This window comes from Microplitis mediator, chromosome 1 (assembly GCF_029852145.1).
Source record: "Microplitis mediator isolate UGA2020A chromosome 1, iyMicMedi2.1, whole genome shotgun sequence".
Lineage (NCBI taxonomy): Eukaryota > Metazoa > Arthropoda > Insecta > Hymenoptera > Braconidae > Microplitis > Microplitis mediator.
Genome location: NC_079969.1, coordinates 9,253,476 through 9,272,287, shown reverse-complemented (window position 1 = coordinate 9,272,287; position 18,812 = coordinate 9,253,476). Strand labels below are relative to the sequence as shown.

Here is an 18,812-nt window from a genome sequence, read left to right as displayed (position 1 = left end):
ATAGAGATTTTTTTATGGGCGGAGTGATTTCAGTGTGACGCGGATTTTATTTCAATCCACATTCACTCCGATCCGGATTTTTAATACTTAAATAAATTTATATTTAATAGAAACATCCGTTAATTAAAAGCATAATTATTTCAATAAATAATTCATTCAGATATTAATAATTAAACTTAAAATATTATACATGTTATTAACTTATGAAATGTTTTAGTAATTCATTAAATTTTAATTTCATACATATAATATTTAGTGAAAATATTAAATTATTGAATAGCTATAGTGGCATAGTTTTTATGAGAATATTTGATATTTCGGTACAATATAAAATTTTATCTCGTGGTATGGTTGATGCAAGTCATACGACAGTTTGTAACTCAGTGGAATTATGTTTGTTCAAGTTTTATTATCAGCTGCTTATAATTTTTAAAAATAATTTCGCGTGAATATATGGAAAGGGAGTTCGTTATTATTTCCGTACTCAATATAAATGTCAGAATATCAAAGACCTAAGCTCGTTATGTATTAGTAATTTTTTTTATAACTAAAATTTTACGAAAATCCCCTTCGGAGTGAAATTCACTCTGAGGGAATTAAATAAATGAAAAATCATCCACTTCGCATTCACTCCGGATTTACTCCGCGTTCACTCCGCAAATAATTATAATAATAATAATAATAATAATAATAATAATAATAATAATAATAATAACAATAATAATAATAATGAGGAGCTGTTACAAGAAAATAGCTTGTTAAGGGTAAAGTTGAATCCTTCCTCTTGAGTATCTGACGTAGTAAGTTAGTTGTGTTTAAAGTTAATAGTAGACAAGACAAGGGATGAAGACAATGCAGGTCGCGGGTAAGAGCAAGGGTAAGGGTAATCCAAGACGCGTTCGACTGACACGTCCTGTGAGGGTTGTATAAACAGGGAACAGGAGACAGGGAGTAAGAAGGTTGTAAAACGGTCTCATAAAATCTAAACCAGTGTTTTACAACCTCAATAGACACGAGACCGAGCTATCCGGTCTTGTGTTAGATGCTACGACGTGTAACAGCTTCAATTCCCAATCCCCAATTTCGCGTCATGCATGCACGTCCTACTTGGCTGTAACGTAATTTTAAAAAAATTTAATAGTCCGTAAAAATAAAAAAATAAATTTTATCAATTGCCCAGTGCAAGGAGGCTATGAAAAAAATTTTTTTAGTTTTTGTTTTTACCAAGATTTTAATTGAATATTCGGTCGAGTTTATTCAAATTGAGAGAATTTGATTGGCAATATCTGAATAAAATTGAGTGAATTTTTTTTTTATTTTAGAATTACTGAAGAAAAATATTGTACAAGTTTTATTACAAAATTGATAAGATTTTTTTTTTGTTAATTATTAAATAGATTTTTTAATTTAATTTTTTACTGGAAGTTAATTTTTAGTTTGAATCAAACCATCTTGGGAACTATTGGTTTTTTCAAAAAAGATTAATAAATAATTTTTTTTAGAATATTAAATTTTCTATAAAACTATTTCTTGTCATCTTTATCATATCTTAAAAGTTCAATCTGAATTTCTATTTTGAGCTAAAAAAATTTCTATTCATTCGAATTCGCTTTCCAGGATACGGAATTTAAAATTCCCGCCAAACTATCAAAAATTTCTAAAAAGTGTTCCTTCAAAATTTACTGAGCATAAAATTTCCTACAGAAAATCTCTTGACATATTTTCACCTAAGCCCCATAGTTCATCCGTAATATCAAATCTAACACAAGATATCAAAATTCCAGCATTAAAAAAATTTTTTAAAAATAACTCGATGACTTCCTGTGGGAAATTCATCAAATCCGATTCAATGAGCATTGAAATATATATAATTTTCTTAACTATTTGAGTGAATAAAAGGTGGAAAAGTCGTGAATTGTCTATATTAAGATCAGTGAGCTGTTTAAAAATTTAACAATCTTTACAACTTTCTTCTCCTTCCTCTTTTTCTTATTTTTATTATACATTTTATTTGAAAACTTTCTCATTCTCATTTTGTCAACGTCTCTTTCTTTATATATTTATATATATGTATATATACATTTTAAACGTTAAAACTTTTTCATTCATTTCATTCTGTCATCCGATTGAATTGAAAGTCGGAAACTACTTGGGTACTGAGAAAGAGCTTTTGTTATCGTTCATGTCGTAGACGACGTCAACTATAAGACGACCAACGACATGCTCGCTTTTAAATTATAAGAAAAATTTTTTCACTATTATGTAAGATATCGCTACATAAAAATTATTTTATTATCTTATGAATGTCACTTTACTGCATTACACCCAAGAAAGGTTTTCTATATGCTACTGTAATGATAAATTTAATTTATACTGTAATAAAAAAATTTATGTAGATACATATATTTACACTTTGGGTATGTTGAGTGAAGATAAAGATAATGTGGATATTTTTAATGGATTCCGCCGTCAATTACCTGTAAAATGAATACCCACATCAATATATTTAAATGGGATTTTATATATATTATATATATGACGAATAACATATTAATTTTCCAAAGATTTTTAAGTATGGGTTGTGGGTACTCGTTTGAAAGGAAATCGAAAAGTCTACAACGACGTAAGGTTCAAAATTTTATTTTTTAATATTATTATAATGATACTAAAATATATACGTTTAGTTACAACGCCAAGTTTATCTAGAATTCAAAATGATATTGCTATCGATCATACCATCCATCAAATTTCTTTTAAAATAAGTATCCGCATGAATATATTTGGATGAGGTTTTATATATGTTATATATATGACGAATAACATATTAATGTTTCAAAGATTTTTAAATATAAGGTTGTGGGTATTCGTTTGAAAGGAAATCGAAGAGTCTATAATGGCGTGAGGTTCAAAATTTTATTTTTATTTTTTTATTATTATTATCATGGTACTGAAATATATACGTTTAGTTACGAAGCCAGGCTTATGCATAATTCAAAATGATATTTCTATCGTACCGTACATAAAATTTCCTTTAAAATTAGGACCCATACCGATAAACTATAAAAATATTCATATATATAATATATACTAATAAATAATAAAAATATGTAAAAGCTACATTTTTATATTTTTCAAACTCCAGGTAGTCAGTAGTCATTCAAAAGGGAATAACATTTCCGACTCAACCCTTCTATAAAAAATCCCCTAGCTACCATCCTACTCACCTCTGCCCCATTACTACGCAGCGAAATTCATTATTTTTCCTAATTTCCTGGTAATTCATGCCAATAAATGGCATTAACCTGTACAACATCAGTATTCATTGTCCTCTTATTCAAAATACAGATTGTAAGCCACAATAGTACAAAATACAACACAAGTTTAATAATACGATCGGTGAATAATAAAGGGAGGGTTAAATCCCAACATTGAGGTTTAGTAAATCGAGCTGAAGATTGCTTATTTTTCCATAACTCTCGAGTACGATAAACGACCCTATCGATTGTATGCCATCACTAGAAAATGACTTTTCAATTTTATCATTCACTCAAATAATTTCACATTCAATATCCATATCAGTATAAATCAACCTTATAAATATTTAATCAGCTTATTATTATTCATACCAGCACTAACAACAATAATTATTATTATTTAGCTTCAGAAATGTAGTGCCAGTAAATATTTAAGCTGAAACTCAAAAAATTCAACTCTGCATTGCAAATTACTTTTGTCTTGGTAATGACTTTTTTTTTTTTTTACTGTTACTTAGAATCAGAAAGTGCAATGAGACAATTTAGCTGAGATGACGAAGTTATTGCATTTTTCAGAGTAATTTCAGTAAGTAATTGTCATTTTTCTCTGAAAAACAATTCACTTTTTGAATTTACGGGCCCGAAATAGGCAATTAAATCTTTAGATTTTTTTTAATTGAAAAAAGAGAAAGTAAAAATTTTGTAATTTTTTATGACGATATGCGTTTTTGAAAAAAAAAATCAGGAATTTGGAAGTCGAATGAAAATTACTCGCGGTTAGAAGTTCGATAACTCGCGAAGGAATTATCGGAAAAATTAAAAAAAAAGTAAATTTTTCCAGAAGCTCAAAAAATATTTTTTGATTTCACGAAAATTTACACGAGTTTTTTTTTTGTTTGTCAAAAAAAAATTGTCGACTCGACTGACGTGAAACCAAATATTATATAATTCAAACTTCAAAATAAAATTTTTGAATTTTCACACGTCAATTTTTCACGGAGACATTGAATTTGGACATAAAAAATAAAGAAATTATACCAGCAGAAAATTTTCTCAGGCTTCAAAATTCGACAACTTGCGACAACCACAACAAAAATAAAAATAAAAAAAAGTAAATTAAAACTTAAACTACAAGCTTTTAAAATAATCACTCATTTTTGAGGTAAAAAATTTATTTTGAATCTTTGTCAAGTAAAAAAAAAAAAAAATTTTTTTGTTCAATTGAAATTTGTTTAAGAAAAAAATCCAGGACTGAAATAAAAAAAATGATGATAATAACAATAGTATGACGTATGCATTTAATATTTAAGATGAATAAAGTAGCTGTGGTAGTTTGAACATGAGGAAAATCGAGTGTTTTTACGTTCATATGCACGGCAACTTCTCACGCAACTGCCGCGATTGCAAGTAGGACACGACTGCGACAACCTATTCAATATTTTTTCATTCATTTTTTTGTGCTAGATGCAGAAATCCAAAGGTTTTTTTTATTTAACATAACATAACATTACATTAGCGGTACAAATATAGGTAGAGTGAAATGAGAAACGTCAATGGGGTTTTTCGATGTATAAGAGGGGCAAGAAATCGTAGATCAAAGGGGAAGTGGCACAAGAAGGAAGCGGAAGTAACTTACGTGTGTGGGATGTATACTCGGAGTTGTTTAAGTACTTTCTTAGGATATATATATTTATATATATAGGTATGTATGTAGCTGAATTCGAGCTGAGTATTCACGTATCGACGTTACCTGCGTTTGTTAAACTACCAGACGGCTAGGGTAATAAATTTTAAAGAAGCGGTGATATCGAACCACCGTGCCGAGAGATAAGCTTTTAAAGTAGGGAAAGTTTGAGCTAAGATATATAGACAAAAATAAATTATGCATGCAGAAAAAAAAAAATTTTTTATTTTCAATTTATCGAATTAGATATGCGTGGAATCAAAACTTTTGATATTTAATATCAATATCGATATTTAATATCAATATCATCCCGAATATCAATATCACTATTAAATATGATTGTCGATCTTGAATATTAATGCCAGTGTTGAATATCGATATCGATCGTAAATATTAATATCAATAATGACCCAAATATGAATATCACTATTGAATATCAATGTAGATCTTGAATATCAATGTCGATCTTGAATATCAATGTCAATGTTGAATATTGATATCGATCCTGAATATGAATATCAATAACGACCCGAATATGAATATCACTGTTGAATATCAATGTCAATCTTAGTATCAACATCAGTGTTAAATACCAATATCGATCCTGAACATGAATATAAATAACGGCCCGAATATCAATATCACTATTGAATATCAATATCGATCCTGAATATCAATATCAGTGTTGGATATCAATGTCGATCTTGAATATCGATAGCGTTGTATATCCATATCGATCCTGAATATCGATATCAGCGTTGTATATCAATATCCACCCTGAATATCAATATCAGTGTTGAAAATCAATATCAATAACGACCTAAATATCAATTTCAAAAACGATCCCGAATATCAATATCACTATAAAATATCAACGTCGATCTAGAATATCAAAATCGATCCTGAATATCAATATCAAAAACGATCCCGAATATCAATATCACTATTGAATATCAATGTCGATTTTGAATATCAATATCAGTGTTGAATATCAATATCGATCCCGAATATAAATATCAATAATGACCCAAATGTCAATATCACTATTGAGTATCAATATCGATCTTGAATATCAATATCAGTGTTGAATATCAATATTTATTCCGATTGTCAATATCACTTTTGCATGTCAATGTCGATCTTGATAATCAATATCAGTGTTAAATATCAATATCGATCCCGAATATCAATCACAGTGCTGAATATCAATATCAGTGTTGAATGTCGACATTAATGTCAATTCTGAATACTAATACCAGTTTTACATATCAATGTCGGGTATTTATAATGATCTTAAACATCGATATTAATATCATATATCAATATCACTATATTCATAGAATAACTATCGATTTATAAATGAAAAATAAATTGATTAATGACATATTTAAGGTAAAAATTCCAAATAACGTAAAAATGATTCCCCAATTAAATTTTACTACCGTTGCCACAAAAATATCGATATTCCCATCCCCTGGACTATTACAAGCTCCAAGTAATAAAAGTACCCATTAAATATCAGCATATATATTTAATACAGTAACATAATTCATTAATATAAACGTCTTGGCAAAACATTAGCATTTATTTACAAGTTCACCTAACGAAGTCTTGAGCCCGAGTGGCGCCCAACCCGCGGTCACATTAACTCAAGACCAACAGAAATCTTGGCCGCCTGAACTAAGAATCACGGTAGGTGGAAAGAAGGGGAGAATGGGAAGTGGAAGTGGGTGGAGTATATACTAGTTTAAAATCCTTTTGTGAATGCTATTGTTCTGTATGGTATTTTACAAAGCTTCATAGGTCGCGATGGGGAGACCCCTGAACTGAAAAAGAGAAAAAATCAAGAGCGAGAGAGTTGGCGTGCTGCCATTTGCATTCTCATTACCATCCTCGTCGTCTACCTTATTCAAATAGCCCAACTACGGCACCTTCTAAGCCGGGAAACCCCACTACCCACTAGTTTTTTTTTTACTCCATACGTACTTACAAACTATTCAACGCGATAGTTTGTCGACTTTTGCACACAACCCGCCGGCAAATTTAATGCACACTAAAACAACTTCCGACTAAAAAAACTACCTTCCAAACAAACTTTTTTATAAATATGCACACATTATAATGAGCTTTGTAAGACGCCGAATTCAATGTTCTTTCAAAATTACCTCGATCGGATAATTAGTTTTGTTGAAATCGACGCTATTTTATGTTCATTGTTTATTTAAAAAAAAGTTCATTGTAGTGGGCAAGCTGACGCCATTTTATTAGTGCCCTGTTTCAGAGGAGCCAGAATTCAATGCCCGTTAAGACGAGCCCTCGTTTATCGAAATCGATTCATTAGTTTTCACGATAATGGCCTTAAAGTAAAAATTATTTAAACAAAAGTCCCGAGTTCGAATCCCGTTCTCGGTTTTTTTTTTCCTCAAAAATAAATGAGTCTACGAAAAAACTCATAAAGACATTTTTCGTTGCAAATTTAATTTGCTTTAAGATTGTTAATCATAATTTTTATTGTATCTTTGATAGTTTAGTCAGAATTGTGTCTCAAAGTTGAAAAAATTTAAAAATTTTTAGAAAATAGTTTAATTTGATTTCAAACTAAGATAACGAGCAAATTATTGAGTTCACATAAAAATTGCCAATTAACTTTTTGTAGAGAATTAAATTTCCTACAAAATTATCCATTATGACTTTTGTTGTATCTCTGATAGTTTTGCCAGAATTCGAATTTAAAAAAAATCTAAATTAAAAAAGTCGATTATCTTTAAAAGCGCGATGTGAATAATAAGAATAATTTTATTGTAATAACAAAAGTAGTCTTTGCCAAGGCAAAGGAAGTAAAGCAATATAAAAAATAAAATTAAAATCTAAAACAATCAAAGCTTGATTATGTGGGATTGTGGCGGCGTACTTGTTGGCATGACCACTGAGATTAAATCCACAGCTCAACACAAAGCGCTAGAGCCGCTCTATGCATTAGGGTGAGTAGTAAACTTGTATAGCATACGCCGTCCAGCGTAAAATATAATTTGATTGTGAACCAAAAGTGGGCAGTTGATTGGCTGGTAGTTTCCATTGAAGTTTACCACTGAAATGCCTTAACTAATCCATAGAACGGCATCTACAATATGACATAGGGATCCCACATTCGAATTAAACAGCCCAAATAACTTTAAATCCATCAGAAACCAGCAATAATTCCAGTAATAACACTGAGAGCTACATAACTCGCTGTGACGTACGGACGAAGGGTATTTGTTCGACCAATCGCTTAATCTGGCTTTCCCGTGCTTAAAGTTGCTAATCCACCAGACAAAATTGATGCCCGCGTATATTTTTATCGGATTAGATCCTAAATTTTATCACGGGCACCAGCAGCCACGTGGGAAACCGAAAACTTCGATGGGGGCGAGGTCGGATTCGGGATGAGGTTGAGAATAGGAATGGGTATGACATTTAGATGTTTTTTTGATTTTATCTGTTTGAATGGGTTACAGATCCCCGAATGGATGTGTAAATAAATCCAGACGAGGACAGCAAGGATGCTATTGGGGTGCAAAAAACGACGATGATGATGTGGACAAGTTGGCCACGAACCAGACGAAAGTGGTGTCATGATAATCCGAGAGTGCTTTGCAAAAATGCTCTTAACTTTGGTTACTATTGTTTCATCGTACTGGCTATGATGTCACCGAAAGAAGCCGCTAAAAGTGGAGCTAGTGGGAGTGGGATCACACAGTGTCCGTCCCCGGAACTGATTCCTGGCTGTCCGTGCTACAACTTCGACGATGGACTTTTTCTGGAATGCGCTGGGGCCACGGAAAACTCTTTGAGAGCAGCTCTGAGTGCTGTAGCTAGTGTCGCCAGTCCCGAAGGTAAGTCAAAAATGGATTTTTGCTTTGAAAAGGGAGCAGTAAAAGTTTTTTTGGGTCCGATGATCCTTGTCTAAGAGACAGAATCATGAAAACTGGGATACCATGGGCGAGAATCGATGAGTTATCGAGACCAGAGAGATCGCGTTTCAATGCTCAGAGACTTGTTAAAAGTAGAAATTTTTTAAATTTAGTTTAGACAATTCAACGATGTAATATGGGTCAAAAAATAATGGGGATTCAAAAACCGAAATTTTATTTTCTTACATTACGGGGTGTAGCTTTCAAGAAAACTTTCAAGAACTTATCGGACTGAGTCTATTAGAAAGCTGAGCCCTTTTTCCAACTTTTAGACTGCACGGAGAGAAAAATATCGCCAGATTAAGTATACGCATCGCTATTCTGGCTATACGCTGTATAGTCATCTTACTTAACGATACGCCGTATAGCCAATTCAGCTATACAAAGTATCCTCACAGTGGATCGTCGAAATGACGATCCGTATCCTTATTTTAGGCATTTTATGAATCGCTGACATGACTATTGCGCAAACTCTGTATTTAGGCATCCGGCAACCGAGAACGATGATACGTATAGCCAATTTAGCTATACGGATCCTCACGCTGGCAATACAGATACTTATATCAACGAAACTACATATCATTACAAAGGCTATTCGTCGTATTGTTAAATTAAATAAACGAATACTTAACCTAACCCAAACATGTATCTTTATTTTAACGATACTACACGGATAGAAATTATGGGAATTTTTGCTATGCATTATGGGAACGGTTCCCATAATGGTATGGAAATAGTACCTATACTATTATAGGGATCGTTCCTATAATTTATGGGAATAGTTCCCATAATAGTATGAGAATAGTTCCCATACCATTATGGGAACCATTCCTATAATGGTATGGGAATAGATCCTATATCAATATGGGAACCATTCCCATAATATTATGGGAACTATTCTCATATCATTATGGGGACCATTCCCATAATGGTATGGGAATCGTTCCCATAATATTATGGGAATGGTTCCCATATTGGTATAGAATCTATTCCTATAATATTATGGGAACTATTCCCATTATGTTATGGGAACCACTCCAATAATATCATAAAAACTTTTTTTTTTTGCGAAACAGTGTAGAAATTTCCCGAATAATATGGAGAGATCGAAATGAAGCTTCTTCGACGCTCAATTTGTTGAAAAAAATTTTTTTTTTTTTAATTTTAATATTTTTGCTAAATATTGATTTTTTTTCAATGTTTGAATTTTTGTTTCTATACTTAATCAAATTTCTGTGTATTGTAAAAGTGATTGCCATACTTTTCTTTAAATTAATTTTCTCATGATAGTATGGGAACCATTCCCATAATATTATAGTAATGGTTCCTATAATGGCATGGGAACTTTTCCCATAATATTATGGGAATGATTCCCATAATGGTATATGGAACTACCATTACCATAATATTATTGAAAGTATTCCTATAAATTATAGGAACCATTCCTATAATTAGAGGAACCATTCCCATAACGTTATGGGTATCATTCCCATAATTATAGGAACTATTCCTATAGTTATGGGAAACATTCCTATAATTATAGGAACTGCTCCCTTAATTTATGGTTGTAATTCCTATGATGATATAGGAAAAAATTTCACAAAATTATGGGAACAGTTTCCATAATTTTCTTTCCGTGTATAGATTATTAAATTAATATGAGAGTATTCCTAAATTAGATATACGAATCGTTATTCTGACGATACGCCAATTGAGGATACATTGGATAGTCATTCTGGCGATATTTCTCTCTCCGTGTGGTTATCAAAAGATCAAAAAAATTTAGGTACCGAGTTATCATCAATTGAAGTATAAAATAAATTTTTGCTTTAACTTTCGATAGTTTGTAGTTAAATTTGCTTAAAAACCAAAAAAAGAAAATTGGAGCTTATGGACTAAGCTTTTGAGTGCACGAATTAAAATTGATGTAAAAATGTTTTGTCAATACTTACCGAGCACCAAAAAATTTACGGGATTTAAAAAGAATCAATTTTTGAGTTTTTGACGAAAAACGAGATGTAAATTTATTATTTTCAGTGGTTTAATTATGGGCAGATTACATAGTACACATTTAAAGCTTTGAAATGATTTTTTTTTCATCACGATATGTTAATCCTCACCAAAGCTACAGCTTTTGGAATTATGGTAATTTTATTGATGGACGCATTAAAGGAATTACAGATAAAAAAAATATGAAATAGGCCGTCAATCATCGGTGTCTCGTACGCGGATACGTTGTTAATAATCGCAGGCCGTTATCATGTTAACTCAAATCTAGGTCAACTTTTATTTAAATTCTGAGTAAAAAAATATAAAGTTTAAGAACCTAGAGCATCAAAGGGGACGTGGCTTTCACACACTTGGGTCACATCACTAAGCCGACAATTCTAATCCACCTGCTTTCAAAGCTCTCGGCAAAGCTATACCCACAGTCCACAAGCATCTAAAACCCACACAACTTAAACCTTCTCTTCCTTAACGTTAAACCTCAAGCCACCGTAACCGCTGCTCCTCCCACTTCTATCCACCCTTTTATACTCTTCTCACTCTTTACTATTGTCATACGCTCTTTTATTTACTCTGTCAACGCTGAATCGATAAATAAAATTATCTTTACTTTCTCATTCAGAACATCACTAAAAGTAAAATCTCTAATTTAAATTTGGCCACTCCCCAAAAATTAGTGATATTCAAATTGCTGTTGGTCCAAAGTAAACTATCTTATCGATACAAAAAAATTTACTTCAACGCTTTAAACACGCTCTCTGAAGATTCACTACAGCAAAAGACTAAAAATTTTTCTAGATTATATCCATCAATTCTTTTTGTCTAGAAGCTGTAGTCCAGTCGCTGAGTATCTACGAGCTGGATCGCAAGATAGACGAGCTGAAATCCAGCGTCTTTCCCCATGGGACGCAAATCCGGCACCTGCAGATCTCTCACTCCAGCATCCGTGAAATCTCTGAAGATGCTTTCGCGAAATTCAGTTCCTCGCTCTCGTCACTGGGTCTGGTCTCCGGCCGTCTGCAGCAGGTCCCTCACAAAGCCCTGGCTACCCTCACGCACCTGACGGCTCTGGACCTAGAGTCGAATCACATCCACGATCTGTCCACGCATTCGTTCACCAAACTCAAGCTCAAGAAGCTCAACCTTAAAGGCAACCAGATCCAAAAGATCGCCGAGCACGCCTTCTCTGGTCTGGAGGCCTACCTGACCGACCTAGACCTCGCTGAAAACAAAATCCGCATTTTTCCAATGACGGCCCTCCGCAACCTAGAACATCTGGTATCTCTACGGCTGTCATGGAACGAAGTGTCCCAACTGCCTGAAGATGGATACTCCCGACTAGACGCTCTGAACTTCCTGGACCTCAGTAGCAATAACTTTGATAAAATTCCTCTCAACTGTTTCCGTTGCTGTCCAGTGCTACGAACCCTCTCGCTTTATTTGAACGCGATCGAACAGGTTGACAAGGATGCCTTCATATCCCTGATAGACTTGGAATCAATAGACATATCTCACAACAAAATAGTCTTTCTGGACATAGCCACCTTCCGTGCCAACCAGAAGCTCCGTTCTATTGACCTCAGCCACAATCACATTCACTACATCCACGGAGTCTTCTCCCGGCTGCCTGAACTCAAAGAATTATTCCTGGCTGACAATAACATTCTGGAAATATCAGCAGATACATTCTCCGGCAGTGTCAACCTCCAGGTGATCTATCTGCAGCACAACGCCATCCGTCGAGTTGACTCCCGGAGTCTCGCGAGTTTGAAGCAGCTTACACAACTTCATCTTACAGCGAACTTCATCAGTCGAGTACCCCAAGACTTTCTTCAGCACACGGAGAACTTGCTTACGCTCTCGCTGGATGAAAACAATATCCGAGAGCTAGAAATTGGGACTTTCATACGAACTAAGCATTTGAGAGAACTCAGGCTGCAGGATAATCAGATCACTGAGGTCAAAAGAGGAGTTTTTGCGCCACTACCTGAGCTACAGGAGCTTCATCTTCAGAACAATGCGATCACTGATATGGAAACTGGGGCATTGAAGACACTGCACAATTTGCAGCATGTCAATTTGCAAGGAAACCTTCTGGCGGTCTTGGGAGACGTGTTCCAGATATCGGAATCTTCTGAAGTCAGAGGGTCCGGGTTTTCAGAAGATGAGCGAGCAGGTAGCTCGCTGATCTCAATCCAGCTAGACAATAACGGACTGGGTGTGCTGCACAATGACTCACTTCGCGGACAATCTTCAGTAAGGATCATGTGGCTGGGACACAATAGACTCACACGGCTTCAAGCCCCATTATTTAGAGACTTATTGCTCGTGGAGCGGCTCTACCTGACCAACAACTCAATCTCCAGGATTGAGGACACGACTTTCCAGCCTATGCAGGCCCTAAAATTTCTGGAGCTCAGTATGAACCGCCTGAGCCACGTGACCGTCAAGACTTTCTCAGAACTCCATGAACTGGAAGAGCTCTACCTGCAAGACAATGGACTCAGACGCTTTGATCCTTTTGCTTTAACTGCGTTAAAGCGGCTCAGAATCTTGGACCTCGCCAACAATCATCTCAATGTCCTGCACAGTATGATCTTTCAAGAAGGACTGCCCATCCGGACCCTCAATCTCAGGAACTGCTCTGTCAGTCTCATCGAATCTGGCACATTTCGCGGACTCAATAACTTATATGAGCTCAATCTTGAGTACAACCATCTCACCGCGAATGCTCTAGATCGTCTGGACATTCCTGGTCTGCGAGTTCTCAAGATCTCCAACAATAACTTCAGTCAAGTCAACGGGGAGTCCCTCGACGGACTGCCTTCTTTGCAACAGCTGTCCATGGAATCAGCCTCCATCCACCGAATACCCACAGAACTGTTCACTAAGAATAAGAACTTAATCAAGTTACTTCTAGGTAACAATCTACTGCGTTCCCTCCCTGGGAATTTGTTTTTAGGTTTAGAGTCTCTGAGAGAAGTAAAACTAGATGGAAACCGTTTCCAAGAGCCTCCTTATGAAGTCTTTCTGAACGCCACCTCTATTGAGTTCTTATCCCTGGCTCACAACGTCATTTCCCATGTAGACGCCACCCGTCTAAGTGGACTTAGTAGCCTCAGGGAGTTAGATCTTCGCAACAACCACATCATGACACTTTCTGGATTCGCGACGGCAAATTTCTCGCGACTCATCTCTGTTGATCTCAGCTACAACCATTTGACGGCCCTGCCTGCCAACTTCTTCGTGCACTCGGTCCAGTTACGTAAAATCGAGCTCGCGGGTAATAAATTCCGGCAGATCCCCAGTACCGCGTTGGGTGAGAGGAATATTCCCAACTTAAATTGGTTAAATATGACCAGCAATCCGTTAACGAGAATCCACGAGTTTCCTTCGTTGGAAACTCACTACCCAGCACTCCAAGAGATTCATATCTCGAGGACTAACTTGACCATAATAAGCAGTCAGGATTTTGAAGCCTTTCCGGCATTGCTGCACTTGTTCGTGACCGCTAATGCGGTGGCTAGAATTGGACAAGGAGCTTTTAGGAATTTATTGTTGTTAATGACGCTGGATTTGAGTGCTAATGAACTTGAAGTACTGCCTCAGGAACGGCTGAGGGGATTAGAACATCTTAAGCTGCTTAATTTAACTCGCAATAAGCTCAAGGAGTTAGAAGACTTTCCGATAGACTCAAAAGGTCTGCAGATTCTTGACCTCTCCTTCAATCAGATTACCTATATTGGCGGCGATACCTTCAGGTACTTGGGGAGTTTAGAGGAACTACACTTGCATGGGAATTGGGTCACCAGGATTGCAGGAGATGCTTTCAAAATGATGAAGAAGCTAAGGCTTTTAGATTTGAGCAGAAATTATCTGTCCAACTTGCCTCTCAACGCTCTCAGGCCGCTGGAAACTCAGATACGAATTCTTAGAGCTGAAGGTAAGTCAATTTGGGAACAGTAAAATTATTAATTATGGATTTGAATCCAGGAAACGGGAAAATTTTAAATGAGTGAGTAAACGCCTAGTTTCAAAATTTTGTAACTCTGTTAAAAATAATCCGATTTAAAAGAAAAAAAAATTGATTTACAGCTTAGGTTCTGTATTTTTGAAATCCGTGATATCAAAATTTGTTTGGGGTATGAATTAGTGAGTTGTCAGTACAAATATAACGGGAAAAATTTTTTCAAGTTTCAATGGTTTTTTTTGAGGGTTAAAAAAAGTTTTTATGCAGTCCCTGCCTCAGAAGTGGGGACTCGTGAGGACTTGCCAGTAGTAAGTATGGCGCTTTGGTGATGATTTTCTCCATCAATTGACCTTCTGAATCATGGATTGCATAAAATATTGTATGTTATTAGTCTGATAAGTGACAAATCTGTAACTTATCAGACTTGTATCATAAACAGTTATTATGAATAAGATTGGCATGAAAATATTTATAGAGATCATGAGCTATAGAATACATTTTTTTTCTTCTCGATCAGTTTATTTTTTGCAGTTACACGACTTTAAAAATTTTCGCTTGAATCGAAGTTTTCAAATTGGGCGCCAAATTTAAAAGTATAAAAAAATAGCTTCCGGTTTTAGTAGAACATAAAGTTTGTAGTGTATATTACTTGGGGAATAATGTGTTAACATTTTGTACAATTGCAGAAAATCCACTTCATTGTGGCTGTGAATCTCAGGAGCTTTGGGAATGGCTTAGGGATCATCAGAAACTTGTTGTCGGCACCGGAGGCGGTCGAGAAGGTGGAGTGGGTGCTGGAGGAGGTAATACTGTCGGACGTCGTGGGATGGGTGTCAATGATGTTGAATCGCCTGGATTGTTGCGATGTGAACAGCCATCTGAATTACGGGGGCTCGTATTCTTGGATTTAGATCCTCATGCCTTTTGTTCAACTCCTCTTGTTCTCGAAATCACGATACAAGAGATACAGCCGTTCTCAGTTGTTGTTATTTGGCAAAGTCGTAATCATACTGGATTACATGGTTATCAAATCGTCTACAGAAATTTAGATGCCCTCAATGAGGTAATTTTCGTTAAATTTATTATTATTTTTAATTCAAATTAATCTAAAAATTAACCAGATCGATATCTCGAATAATAAAAACAGTATCAATACCCATTTCCATATTTATTTTCAATATCAAAAAATTTTTTTACATCCTAACCTCCATGTATCAATCCAAAAAATAATTTCCAGTCACGCAGTGACATATTTCACAAATAAAAATCACGCGCCGTAAATCCCACTCTCTTCTCTTTCCTCTTTGCCCCACTCTCTGTCATAATCCATAACCATATATATTCACAACAAAACTATCTCACCCAGCTATCTCTTTTCAGGTCCGCGGGAAAATACTAGGACCAACAGCACGACAGTTACGGCTGTCAAAATTAATTGCCAATACGCGGTATCTCATCTGCATACGCGGACTGGGAAATTGGGCGCCAGAAGAATACTCATCCTCAGCGTCTTTATCCTCTTCAGTTTCTACAAGAAAGCCGGTTAATAGCTCCCAGGATGACGTTTTCTTTGACAATTTAAGTTCCCTACCCCCCGAAATGGCGGATTCGACTGTAAGTCGTTGCGCAAAAGTAAAAACTCTTGAATTGCCAGCTGCAATCATCATAAATAATGACGGTAGTGCTCCCATAAGTGACCCCAGCAGTGTTACAAATATCCTGACCCGTCGGTTGGGTCTTATAGTTGGCTGTTGCATGGGTTTTATAGTCTTCATACTCCTCGTCTCCGTTTTGGGCTACTTGAAGGTCAAAAAACAGAGAGAGGCGGTGAAGCGGGATCAGCAACCTCTGCCACCAGAATATATTTCTTATCGGCATTTTAGTATACAGAGTGGTGACGCTGGCGCCACTGCACGCACCGCGGCTGCTAATAATGCGATGGGTGGAGTGGGCGCCAACGTGACCTCGACCTCAACAGACGTAACTGCTGTGACTGCGACGATAACTACCACGACAGTGACGAATAATAAAGATATGACACATTCTGGGTACGTAAATAATGTTATTACTGGTGCTACTAATCTTAATGTATAACGTCAAGTTAATGGTTCCGGTGCCAGTGATACGCGGACTGCTATCACAAATGTTTGAGCTTTTAGCCGGAATCATCGAGAAGAGTTATTACCATGGACAAATCACGTTGCCCTCCAGATTTTATAATTATTTTGGCAAAGGGAACTGAAAACGGTTTAGGCAAATGACCAATTTATTTAGTGTAGCCGATTTTTTATACCACAATTTCGTTGGGGATACTATTAAGTGTGAGGCAAGTTTTGAAAACTCGGTGCCACTAATTTTAGCTGGCACCCTAGCGGGATACGTCCGCGCTGTGAAGATTTTGGTTGGCGTCGAATAAAAGTTTGAAAATGATCGCAGTTATTTTTTAATGGGCGCCACTGGGTGTCGTAGGGAAGTGAAATAAATAGGATATGAACAATTGTAAGATAGTGAATAAAATATTTTTCGTCATAGCGACTTGCTGCCATATTATTGAAGTATTATTAAAAATATGGAATTGGGATGAAAAAAATTAAATTAAATGGACGCTATCAATATGATCCTAAATTTTATTAGAGAAATAAAATTATTGCCACCACTTGAATATTTTTATCTTCGTAATTAATTCAATTTTAACACGATTTTTAGTGTTGGAGGTTACCAAAGATGGCGCCCAAAAATACTAACATTTGATTTCTACTTAAAATCTGATCGTTATCACTAGAGATGCCGCTACAAAAAATTGTAATGTTTCATTTTCATGGTAAATAAAATTGTTGGATGCCATCAGAGCCAGCGGCACTACAATTTGGCGCCAAAAAAAAATTTCCGCTGGGAATTTAAATACTCAAATTTTACTGAAGGTAGGGGGCGCCAAATTAAAAAAAAACAATAATCATATTATGAGTAAATAAAAAATAATTGTAAAATATTTCGATTGATAAACGTCAGAGTGGGCGCCATTTTTTCAAATTATTAAACAATAAGTGTTCCAATTTTTTATAGTAATAAAAATAAAAATTTTTATATATATTTTTAGCGCAATTAAAAAATTAATTGACAGTTAAATTTTTTTTTTTGTTTTAATTAAAAAAATTTTATGCATTAAACATTTACATGAAATTTGTATAAGCAGTTTATAATATAATTGTTAGCGATCATGGGTGACCATTAACAACTGCTTAGCGGTTTTGTAACAGATTTCGTGTATTACATATTAAATTGTAAAACCATATGATCCGCGGTAAATGAAACTGTTTTAAAGCATTCGTGTGTGTGGGTGTGAGTGTCAGCGAGTGGGTGGGAGTAGGAAGGGATGAAAGCGTATTTGAATTTATTAATTTGTACATTTCGCAGGCAAAAGCTGGCCTAGTTATTTTTGTCTATTCATTTATATTTAATATACTGTTACATATAAATCGCGAATTATTTATATATATATATAATATAAATACGTGTAAGTATATAAAAAATATGTGATGATAGAAAAAAAAATGTATTATAAGTATAAAGAAATAAAACAATGATTATGTAAATTATTATTTATAAATAATTATAAAAAAATGATATGTAATAATAATTAATAAATTATTGTAACTTTTTTTTTAATTACTTGCTTATTTAATTCTTTTGTTTTTGTAATTCTACACTGCCCGTACAAAAATGGATTGATCACGGATTGATCAACAACTCATCGTTAATTGATCAATAATTGATCAGTCAGTAATCAACCACAGATCAATAAGAGATCACTTGAAGATCAATAACTGATCACTCTGAGGAGAGTAATCTGATAGTGATAAATCAGAGATCAGTTAGAGATCACCCAGTGATCAATCAGCGACAACCTATAGATCATTCGGAAATCGCATAAAAATCGTCCAGTG

The 18,812-nt window shown here is 34.9% G+C and overlaps 1 protein-coding gene across 2 annotated transcripts in view; it reads left to right on the top strand.

Moving 5' to 3' along the window:
- The window catches only part of LOC130674671 (protein artichoke-like), a 196,061-nt gene extending 177,609 nt beyond the window's left edge, over positions 1-18,452 (top strand). For both annotated transcript variants that reach the window (XM_057480082.1, XM_057480074.1), the window contains 4 exons: positions 8,436-8,813; positions 11,725-14,841; positions 15,555-15,931; positions 16,249-18,452. In XM_057480082.1, coding sequence (XP_057336065.1) covers positions 8,507-8,813; positions 11,725-14,841; positions 15,555-15,931; positions 16,249-16,962 — 4,515 coding nt within the window. In that variant the 5' untranslated portion in view covers positions 8,436-8,506 and the 3' untranslated portion in view covers positions 16,963-18,452. The remainder of the gene's footprint in view (positions 1-8,435; positions 8,814-11,724; positions 14,842-15,554; positions 15,932-16,248) is intronic.
- The last annotated feature ends 360 nt before the right edge of the window (positions 18,453-18,812 follow it).